The following is a 12,719-nucleotide window of genomic DNA, read 5'->3' on the forward strand; positions in this document are numbered from 1 at the left end:
CATTGCGTAAAACATTTCATTTTTGGGACTTTAAATTGCATGCATCTAATTTTTAAGATTCACAAATGTATATTCACATTACCATTACACGTTTTCTACTTAATTTTTATTATACATTTAACATTGACATCTCGGGTTGTTAGTATCTACGTTATTATATAAAATGCGAATTATGCACAATCATTTAGTTATTGAGTTGAACAATATAAAAATAGTGCAATAATTGTATAGATACTTTTGAGCCATCAATAGCATCAAGTATAATAGCTGTATTAAACATTTTATAATGCTGTGTGAAAATACATTACTGATGTCTGAGAATCATTACCATCATATATAATCACTATATAATGTTAAATATTCGAATATAAAATCGAACGGTATATATTTATTTTAATTAGAGAATTAATCTTTGAATATATAATATAAGTAGATAACCTATAACCTCGTATTGCCTACTGTTATTCATTTATTACGTATATTATTTAAAAACTACTAACTGTTCTAATATCTAATAATATATTTATATATAACCTAATTATAAACTCGTAAAAATAATTATATAACTTAATTAATCAATTAATTACCCATTAATAATACAAAACAATTAGTTTATATGTATATCACATAAAATGATAATAATAACTTTATAAAATTAATTAATCATATAAGCAGTCAATAATTGATTGGATTCCTTGGTTAGATAAAAAAAAATAAATAATTAATATTAAATTAATAATTATAAAGAAACGAATTTTTAATGATAATATTAAACAATGGATAATTTTATAATATCATTAACAAAAATAAACATTGTAAAAAAACGAACGGAAATACGATAGTTAAACGAACGTAGGCAGCTGCATAGCACAGATGTATTTAAATTCGAAACAAATTAAATAAGTTAAGAGCAATTTTCAGCTGATCTCAATTTACCATAAAACATGATCAGGGTTTATTTGAAAAAATGCTTACTTGTACCAGTTGTACTTATATTTCTTAATATTCGTGTTTTTCTCTATAAACGCAGAATAATTTGAAATACGATATTTTGTAAAATATTTTGCACTATATTTTTTTTTTTAGTAACTGTCACTATCCTAAAACATGATTACTGAAAGAGAGATAGCTATGAAAATACACATACCTCAACATAAACACCTCATTTTTATAAAATTCTGAAAATCTATATAATGTGCCTTCAAAATATAATAGTATTGAATATAAATATACACAGAAAAATAATAAGCACAATAAGTAGAAGTGTAAAATATCTTATCAAATTAATAATCATACAGTATTCAATGAAAATACATACATATTTAACATTTTTAAATGTTTATTAAAACCTTGTCTGATTAAAAAATAAAAACAATGATAAGATAACTGGTATCATATTGTTTTAACATTGTATATAATATAAATATATATATATATATATATATAGATATATGAACTACACATTATTAGAAATGTTTTACTAAATTTGTTTTAAATAATGTTAAGACAGTTGAAGTATCAAAATTAAAATTATGAATAAAGCTAGGTTAATCCGGTTTAAAAATGTTTTATGAGTTATAGTACACACAGTATACAGTATACACATTAATTTTTCTACCCGTACGTCATATTTTGATCACGAGAAATTAAAAATACTCGTATTTGACTATCCAATGCGAATGACGAAGACAAATATCAAACTAAAATTCAGTCTTAGATCTTTTTTAAATTTACTTATAAACATCAAAAATTACTACAGAAGCTAAACAATAAATATTATATTTTGTTTACATCCTTAAATCTAAAGCACTTGAATAATATGAAATAAAATAAAATAATAATTAGAGTTCTCTGAAATTAAAAATTAAATTTTTTTGTACCTTTTTAATTGCTATCTAAGTATTTAGAAGCAACAGCATATTATCATCTAATTAATATTTTTAATGTACGCGGTATACATTTATAATATTCTATTATGATGAGTACCTTGAATATGTATTTAAACTTGTATGCTAGCAAATATTTTGTTAACAAGTATCAATCTATTAATAATATAATATATAATACTCATAAAAAAACATTTGCATAATTGTGTAAAAATGCATTTACACATTGAGAAAAGCCTATAAAGAATGCAAATCAACACTTTATCGATAGCGCATGCAGCCATTATCGGTATTATTAAAACTTAAAAATAATAGAAGTGATAAAAAATTATATATAAAAGCTGGTATTGGCGTTGAAATTAACATTACAGTTGTTCCGCAAAAGTGGAAAAATGAAGTTAGTGATCGTTTTGACCGCTAGTTTGGCTTTGGCCACAGCCGCCACGCTGCCAAGTACGTATATCATTATTATATTAATATTATTATTTTTGTTTTCATAGTTAATATTACTATATTATTATGTTTATTTCCCTCATAATGATTGTTAAAACAAAAATGGTATTTTTTCAGATAAAAAAAATAACAGTCAAAACGAATTGTTCGAATCGAATGAAAACTACAATAACAACGAATATGTCCAAGAAAAGGAGGTACGTGATTCCATTGCAAACTCTTTTGACGCCATCGTGAACGTCATAAGACAATACAAAAATGACGTTGCAAAATCCGACAACTTTAGAACTAACGAAATTTCCGTCCAAGACACCGTAAACTTCGGTTACAACGCCGACACGTTTTTGACCAACGTTCGCGTCAACGGATTGAAAAATTTTGACAGCCAAAACTTCACCATGGTGTGGGGAGAAGATTTGGTAAGCGTATTTAAGTATAATATGTACAGTGATACTCGATTTATTTATTGAAGAATCAGTCGAAATTTGTTTAATGGTAGAATTGTATTCAACTCTGTTTTTTGGCATTGAATGTAGTGTGTATACCTACTACAGATCCACAAATCATAATAGTTATGACGTAAATAACTTTAATATATTTAAATGCATACAAACAAATTTACAAAGTTAAATTTAATGTTTTGAAAAAAAAAATAAAAAATGTTAATTTTTAATCTGTTAAAAGTAAATACATATCGACTTAATACTGAAGTAATAACATTATATTTTAAATTATTGTATAAAATATTTTATTTTTGATGTTTTTTAAATTTAAATTATTAATTTTATTTTCAAAAAAGTGATGCATTTTTAAACATTTTTATACATAATTAATATTAAATATTATTTTAGTGTTTGACTATGGAATGAAAAATATAGGTTCTCATTATAACCAAGTTAACTTAAGCAACCCTTTTTAAGATAAAAAAAATAATAACAAGAACATATTTTTTAAAACGTAATATTTAAATTATTTCGACTTACAAAAGTGTATTAAATTAGAATTTTATAAATGAATCACCCTGCAGTGTATATGGGTTGACTTTTCAATTAACTATTGAGTGACTTTTAAACATCAATGCACAATCGGTAAAACGAATCTAGTCACGCTGAGCCCTGTGATTTCCTCGTGTTATGTCCACAGGGAAATTATATAATTTGATTTCCTTTTCACAGATCCACGTCGCTAACGGCTGGAAAAAACTCGCGGTCAACGGAGTGTTTCATCACATGAACACCGTGGCCAGACACAGTGGAGTATTCCATTTAGACATTATCGAACCTAAATACATGGGTGAATCTTTGCTCACAAAAAACTCAAACGTCTACCCGTTAATGTCGAACGTTGACTCCTTCAAGTTCGTTAAGTTCATCGTCAACCACACCTCGTTGCCGGAAGTTTTCCAAGACGACAAACCTCAATTTGAGTGAGTAATTCGGTCAATGTAAATAAAAATTAACGAAGATTCAAATGAAATCGAAGGAGTAAATTTTTTATTTATTTTTTAAATTTAAATTAACATTATAAAAAGTAATGAATTCTTATTCCCACATCACATTTAAAATTTAAATATCGTGCAATAAACAAAATAACATTTCAACAGGCATTATTAAACGTCAAACATAATATTATAAATGATCGTTAATAACAATCAAAAATGTGTTTACATTTTTAATTTTAATTAAATACCTTTAATAAAATAAAATGTTATTTAAAAGATGAAACGGACTAGGACAAAGACAAAAATTATTTAGTCCAAAATATAAACTAATTTGTTAATAGTTTTCAAAAAAACTTGGTCAAAGATCGTTCCGATATGATATAAAATTAGAATAACACTATAGGCAAAAGAAAAAAATATGAAATTTTTCGAGTTGGATAAACACCGGTAAGCCCTGATATCCAAGTCCTGTGCATAAAATGTTATCAAACAACACCCGAAACCAAGTTTTAAGGCCGAAATAATTTCTCTTTTTTCCATTTAGTTATTTCGTCAAAAACACCATAGCTCAATACGTAGCAACCGCCGAAGCCAACAACATGTACAACGACGTCGCCCTGCAAATCAGGCGGATCGTCAAACCCTACATGGTGTACCGCAGCAACAAGATCGCCAGCGAAACTGTGTCACCGATCACCGGCGATCTGGCCGATGGTTTCCGTTTCGAGTTGAAAAACCTCGATTTCGACAACTCCAAAAACAACTTGGCTAAGATTCCGTTCGTGCAGGTGAACAAGACCAACGAGAGCTACTCCGCCAAACTCGAACTCCGCCTGTTGGACTTGACCGGAGAATTCGACAGCGTCGTGACATCCCCCAATGGCAAGAGTTACAACCATAGAGCCACGTACAAGACCGACGCCGTCAAGGTGGTTTGCGACTTGGACTTCGTCGAAAACAAAGTTCGCACCGCTGTCCACGTCACGAGGCCCCAAATTCAGTTCCCGTCGATCGACTCCGATTCCGCGGTCAACTGGTCTGACGTTCAAAAACAATTGGTGCCCCACTTCAACGTTTACTTCAAGCGCACCCTCGAGAGTGCCATCGACCGTAACGTCCACCAATCCATGATGTAATTAATTACGAACGGACCCTAGGGTCGACTATATATTTTGTTCAATAGAAAATAAACCAGCAACATTTTATAATTGTTATAGTGTATTAAAAATAAAGACGATAATCGATAATAAAACGATGTATTGTAGTCAATTCATGTATAATAATTGTACGTTTTCACAAAATCAGACGAGTCTAAATCGTACACGATTAGAGTTCCTATAATATTCTTTTCAACGACATAATAATATTGTTTAGTATGCACAAATGTATAAACAATATGTAAATGTCGTTGAAACCGAAGAAAGCAATAACGCTTTGCATTAGATTATTTTGGTTCATCGGCATCAAGTATGGATTATTATAGTATGCATTGTATAAATTTAAAAAATATGTAAATATGAATATAAATGGAATGATTAAAAAGTGTCCGTAGTAAAGCAATACCAATTGTTTAACTTTTTCAATATAACATTAAATGCGCAAGTAGCCATTGCATGTATTTAATTGTAAGTAGAAAATATTTAGTATTTACTATTTTTTTTTTAAATAAGTAGTTTATTTAAAACAAAAATGTTTATTCATACATATAGTACGTATTGATTTCAATAGTTTAAACATTCTTCTAGATCTAAAAAAATAAACTATGATATTTATCAGTATTAAAAATAATACGGTATTTAGTGTACTTAGTCTAAATTGTATTGATACCTAAAATAATTTGTTCAATAGAAAATTTAATTTTCAATTTAAAAATTGTTATATTATATTGTTTATTAATTATAAATCAAATCACAAACCAATACATTAGAAATTTAATACACAAACAATTTATCAGAATGCTAATTTATCCAAGTATAAGACCTCTATTGAAATAGTCACCACTGCAAAATATTATTGAAAAGTACAGAAAGAAAAAATAGGGGCATAGTGAAAAAAATGTTGTCATCGCTCGAATAGTTTGCTAACCTCTACATAAGCTAAAAAGCTACACTAAAATAAATACTATTATATTGTTTCTATATTCTAGAAATCAATGATAAATCATAATAGTATGACATAACATTGAGAATGTTGATATTAAGCAGAACTTTATTTCGTTGAAACGTTTGTTTTTTGTAATTAATATCTAGTTTGTTTAAATGTTAGCAATTTTCATAGTATAAATCTCTCATTGTTAAATAACCAATTGTTGTATTTATTATTTTATAGTAATATAACTAAAATAGAATATTCCATGATAAAGATAAAATCAAATACATTTGATAATTATTATCATGTCTATTATTATAATATTTTTTTTCGTTTTAAATTTAACTAATTTTTATTTTATCGTAAAATGTCATCATTTTATTCGAATCCGAAATATAGGTTTTGTACTTTTATATAATATCATCAAAAGTCACTTTATTATTATTTTTTTTTATTACAGTTCGATGCCTTAAATCGTTAACAAAAGCGTCATTGTGATGGACTGAAGTAGATGTGTTGACTACGTGCCTCGCCTCCTTTTTTTTCCCGTTAAAATAGATTGATATAGAGTGATATATTTCAACGGTTTACACACAGCTTGCAGTTTTATCTACAAAAGGTCATTGTTTCCCTCTTCTTATTTTTTTTCATATATATTGCTACACCAAGAATTGTATTTACTATTTTAATAAAAAAAAAAAAAAAAAACATCAATCGTATACATTCTACGAATTATTTCGAACGAGTGTAAATTTAAATAGCTATTCACTATGTACTATTTATTACGATGCACTACTCGCATATAAGTACCTCCTAATGGTGATTGTTAAATCATGGTACTATTGAAAGTTGTATTTTAAAACGCATTGATAAAAGTTTTATATTATAATGATTATAGTAATAAAAAAATTCTCTAAAGTTAATTTTGGTAAATAATTATATTTTATAAATGCTACTGATATAAGTTATCAGTAGCAGATAGTTTATATCAGAAGTTTATCTGTGTTAATCACAGAAAAACAATTAAATACAATGATAGATTCTAATGATTATAATCATATAATAGAAAGTATTCATTAGATAATATTATATGGTAAGTTAGTAAATACTAAAAAGTAAAGAGATTTTAAAATATTATTGTTTTTATTTTTTTTGATAAAATCTAATTTACAATTTAAAATTTATCAAATCATTTAAAATTGTTACTTTTCAATTAAATTTCAAATTTCAGAAATTATATTTAATATTTTTCAGTTACATATCGAAACTAATAAAATACGTTTAAATCGTTAAAAATACTCAAAATGTTTTCCAATTAAAATCAATAAATTAATTGTTTGCATTTTAAATTAACACCAGAATACCTACATTTTAAAAATTATTTATGAAATTAAACAAATATTTTTTTTACAAATTAAATTATTCAATAATATTGATACATATTTAAATATATTTTAAATGTTTTATTATTTAAAATAAAACTAATTAAATAATGATACACAATTTCCTGCACCGTGTTAATTCTCCTATTAAATAAAAAAAAAAAATTAATAATTAAACATTTTAACAAATATAAGACAACAATTGGTTGTATTTTTCGTTATAAAATAACCGAGTAAATAACGAGTAATAATTTTTTTTTTTTAAATTAAATTTAAAAATATGTTATTTTTTTATAAGTGATGACAAACATGATTTATTTTAAATGAATATTTAATCCGTGTTACTTGCATTGATTAATTCTCTGACCACTTGGCCTTAATTTAAGATAATGCATTACATGTTTATTTTAGGACAATAATAAAGTAGATAACCCACGAATAATTTATTAAAAATTAAGAAAATTTAAATCTTTTAAGTCGGATAATATATTAAATGTAATGCACACACACACACACACACACACACACATACATACTATTATCAGCTAGTTTATATTAATTAAATAAACCAATTTAGTAAAAACAAATGTACGGAGGAAAATATCCTAAAATGAAATGTTAATGCTACTCACAAAAGAACGAGCCATAAAGCAAATGCGTTCTTTTTATTTTATTTTTGTATTGCATTTTGTAGGATTGCCTTAATTTCGTTTTTAAATTTTTTTTTAGAATTTAATATAATATACGTGAACGCTTTACATTGATATTTATTTTAAAGATTATTTCTTATTGTTGTTAATTAATTATTCTAAATTGTAGAATAGAATAAATTAGTCAATACAGTTAATCAACTACAAATTATTTAAAAATAAAAATACATTTATTTTAAATCCGATTTAATCGGAGATGAAATTATGTGATAGACGATAGTATATTATGATATTATTTTGTTTTGTATCTTACTCATTATAATACTTCAAAATCTTTGTTATATGAATAACCACAATTTAAAATATTGTTATTTTTAACTATCAATTTATTTTATTTTATTATTATGTTGGTCTTAAAAATATAAAATTTCTGCTTCGACTACTAAAGAGCCATTAGCATCATATATATATATATATATTATTACATTCAAGAAAAAAACGAAGAAAAAATAAAATTTAAATAATTCGATATGTATGTACATTGTAATAATGTTTTTCTATATTTATTAACTATTAAATTGTTTAAATAGATTAATTCGTTTTTTATTATATAGCAGTTTGGAATTTGTTTTGTTCTTCGTTATTTATAATATTTAGTTTTTGTTTTTTTTTTTAGTAAATACGTTTTAGCCAATTAAAATTAATCTATAAAATCTGAAGAAAAAAAACAGAAAACTGTACTATTAATCATTATTTTGTCTCTAGGTCCCTATATATAATTAATAATTACCTTTACCGGCACGTGTTGTACATAAAAAATAAATATAGTTTAAAAACAAGTTACAACGTTACCTGAAATGACCTAATGACTTTTATTAATAATATACCTCACAGGCATGTTGTATTTAGCGATAACAATATTTATATCGATGCGAATATTAATTTTGATGATTGTTAATGATACCTTATCGGATTAATAAAATATTTCATATTTTCATTAAAACATTCCTAAAACTATTAAATTATAAGTGACTTAAATTGTCACTTACGTAATATTTACCTACAAATAAAGTGTAATAGTGTCTTATATAGTTAATAATCGGTAAATGAGAAAAATAATTGGAGTTAAATTATAAATAAATAAACCAATAATAATAATACTATAATAGTAATTGGTTATATAAAACTGCCCTTGTTTAGTGGTAAGTTATTACTGAAATGTATAAACACATTGTAGATGTAATTACACACATTGAAAAAACTACAAGTCTACATTTATAAGATTGTATTAGTAGAATATACTAATTGGAATTATTACATCATTAACATTTAGCAGCGTATAAAACATTAAAGTGAACTACATTAAAGGCGTAATAGGGAAAATTCGTTGAAAAATAAATATTAAAGAAACGAAGTAATTAACCTGAAATGTTTCCACACGACAAAATGTCCGTGGTTACTCATAAACATATCAACAATAATAAATAATATTCAATTTACATTATTCCTATAGATATTTTATACTACAAATCATACAATTTTTACAATTATTAAACCATATTTAAATTTAAAAACACTATTGTAGTTATTTTAAAATTTAACATACATTTTAATTTTCCTTTTTATTACAATTGACAGTGACTACTTTTACCTATCGATTGGGAATTGTATATAATTTTTTATATTGAAGAGATATTTTTAAAATGATCTAATTTGCATCCCTAATCGTAAATAATCTAGCAAAAAAAAAAAAAATGTAAAAAATCAATACACTTACGACATCCCCGTTTTTATAACAAAATCATCTTTAATTATTCAAAAAATATTTATTATAGATTTGAACTTGTCTTAGATTATTTATTGAACTGTATATAGTCTTTAAATTAATTTTATCGTAGATTAAGAACTTTTAATAAAGTATCCCCCAGGTATATTGTTTATTATTATAAATTTGTAGAATCCATAATCTATAAATGTTATCATCTCAAGTTAATTGTACATACTATATAATCTATTCTATTGAATAAGCAATATTATATTTTTAATACACAATTATAATCTATAATGAAGTAAATCTAAAACTTATCTCATATTTTTCTAAAATGCATCAATATTATTATATTATATATAAATACATTTGCATTTATTACAATTCACGGAAAATATTAAATATGAATAATTTGTATGCATTTTCTGGTGTACATATTTCTTAAAGGTCATAATATACAATTCTATATTAATATAGACAACCAGTCGCCATGTAGACAAAAAATCCAATTGCTTCAAATCACTTAATCAACATTTTAAAACGGTTAAATACGTACGGACGGAGACTTTTACAGGCAGTTCAGTGGCAATTCCGACAGCAAAATGAAGGTCTTAGTTTCCCTGTTCGTGTTCGCTGCTACAGTAGCAGCAATCAACGCTACTTGTTTGTATTGCAGTAACCACACTGGTAACTACCAAGGTATTTTATACACATGTTTAAACAGTTTTGTTTAATTTTTATTTAATTAATACGTTTTTTATTTTTAGTTTCAAATTTATACATATTTATAACTTGCAGCATTAATTATAAATCAAAATTGTATAACATTGTGTTCTAATTTCGTTTTGTTTTAAAAAATCATTTTGCTATACAATATACTTTTTTTTACATAATAATGTATATAGGTGCTCTTAACCATTTGATTTCATGAAATGTTTAATTTATAGAAATCAAATACGAAGATCTGAAAACTTTGGAAGATTTTCATTATGGTAACCGAAATAATAACAACAACGAGTCCAAAAATGTTGCCCAAAAAATTAGAATTATTCTGAAAGCAAGTCAAAAGTATCAGTTATACGTTGAACAAGCCAAAAAGAATCTTAAATTCGCAGACCCGATGAGCTTGGTCGATGCAACCGAGTTCTTGAGCAACGGTGAAATCGAATACAGAAACGCCAAAATTCAAGGTTTGGGAAATACAATCTTGAGTGAAGTCAACGTGGACCAAATCGCCGATAACGTGGTAAAATATATAAATAATTTAAATAAATACTATATAAACTACGTAATGTGTCCAAAGCTAGAGAATCGGTTAAACAGTGTGGTATATATTTTCTAGTTTTCGGTCACCGCTAATTTGGAGAAAGCCGATATCTTCGGTGATTACGATGTCGCCAACTTTAAAAAAATCGAGTCCGGACAGTTCTACATCACACTGAGAAAAATCGAATTCAAAGCTAAGTTTCTACTGAACGAGTTCATGGAAACTCGTCCAGAAATCGACTCCAATTCGCTGACATTCGGACACCACGAGTCCGCTTTCACCAACATGGAAGTATTAAACGAGTTGAAGAGCAGAAACGATCAATTTGAAAAGCCGTACACCTATTACTACAACTACCTCAACAAGATAATCAAACGCCGTCTCACCGAAGAAATGGCCGTCAGTTTCGCACCACTAGTTGCAATGCGTATCGCACAAGAGCTGAGATCGACTGTATTGTTCCCGACAAGAACCATGGTTGTTCCGAAAAACAACGCTTACATTGCTCCCGGAATACAAGTAAGATAATACTAATCACTGTTAAATAAGAGTGGCGAATAAAACATGATCATATACGATATTCGTTATTGACATAATCTCTAGTGCCGTGTTAAAAAAATTACAATTCGCAGACAGATTTTTTGGTACTACCATTATTCTAACAGACATTGAATATTTTAATAATATTTAATATATTTTTACAACCATTTTTATAAGTATGTAGTTTATTCCGAAAAAAAATAATATTTATAAAATATTACTTATTGAAATAATATCATTTATCAGGCACTATAATTGAAAAAATAAACGTTTTAAGAATCTAAAGAATCCTATATTTAATCATTTTACAAAATAATTAAAACTAGGTACCTAGGTGCTATTAAAAATGTAAAACTCTAGGCTTTCGGGCCCTATGCACCGTCGGCCCTAGAGCTTGTACTTCAGTTTTCTTGTGTAGTCTCCACTCCTATTGTTCATTATAAATAATATTCACTATCTGTCAATCTCTGATGATCTAATATAATCATTACAGGCCAAGATTTACAATACTATGTTTAACGACTTAAGCGGCACTAACAAAATCCAAAAGATGGTCAACTACACCGTTAACGATGATCAAACCGAAATGCTCTTCTGTTTCACATCATTCGACCTGAGAGGAAACAGCGAATGGGCTTTGGAATACAACACCGGAAACGTGTACAATGGCAAAGCTTCGTTTGCCGTTGACAACATGCAAACTATGATTGTCGTCGCCAAACCCATCGGACAAGGACACATTGTGAAGAAGTTCTCAAAGACCACCCTCAATGGAGTCACAGTGTTGTTGAATAACGACAACAACTGCGAAACTATCAGGAATTTCGCTCATGAACGTATCCCCAAAGTCTTGGAAAACAGCATTCAAAAATTCATCGACGAACAATCTGAGATGGTATTGAATAACCAATTCGCCCTTATTGGTTTGAAATATAAAAACTAACGTAATGTTATATTAAATCAATAATATATTATAATGTAATACACAAATCAATAAATAAAAATCAAATATTAGAAAAATATAACCAAATTGAAATTATTTTTGAATATTATATTGTAAATGCTCACGGTTATTTGGTTTAAGCTCGTTTTCGAGTATTATTAAGTTATATCAAGTACAAAATGGTTTTCGACAAATGTTCAATATTTACAATAATAAATAATTAACTATGAAGTAGTTAGTACTGTAGTTAACTATAGTAGATAATAATCTATATAAGTCTTATTTTACGCTTATTTTCCAT

The 12,719-nt window shown here is 26.6% G+C and overlaps 3 protein-coding genes across 8 annotated transcripts in view; 2 read left to right on the top strand and 1 right to left on the bottom strand.

Moving 5' to 3' along the window:
- The window catches only part of LOC132918643 (protein NDRG3), a 52,666-nt gene that overhangs the window by 22,665 nt on the left and 17,282 nt on the right, over positions 1–12,719 (bottom strand). The window lies entirely within an intron of this gene.
- On the top strand, positions 2,270–5,017 carry LOC132916961 (uncharacterized). Its single transcript, XM_060977437.1, has 4 exons — positions 2,270–2,339; positions 2,457–2,758; positions 3,515–3,765; positions 4,325–5,017. The coding sequence occupies exons 1-4, from the start codon at positions 2,279–2,281 to the stop codon at positions 4,914–4,916; spliced, it is 1,206 nt and encodes a 401-aa protein (XP_060833420.1). The 5' UTR covers positions 2,270–2,278; the 3' UTR covers positions 4,917–5,017.
- Positions 10,242–12,477, top strand: LOC132932353 (uncharacterized). The gene is made up of 4 exons (XM_060998678.1): positions 10,242–10,367; positions 10,616–10,914; positions 11,011–11,454; positions 11,969–12,477. The coding sequence occupies exons 1-4, from the start codon at positions 10,271–10,273 to the stop codon at positions 12,416–12,418; spliced, it is 1,290 nt and encodes a 429-aa protein (XP_060854661.1). The 5' UTR covers positions 10,242–10,270; the 3' UTR covers positions 12,419–12,477.

Source organism: Rhopalosiphum padi, chromosome 1 (genome assembly GCF_020882245.1).
Source record: "Rhopalosiphum padi isolate XX-2018 chromosome 1, ASM2088224v1, whole genome shotgun sequence".
NCBI classification, from domain to species: domain Eukaryota; kingdom Metazoa; phylum Arthropoda; class Insecta; order Hemiptera; family Aphididae; genus Rhopalosiphum; species Rhopalosiphum padi.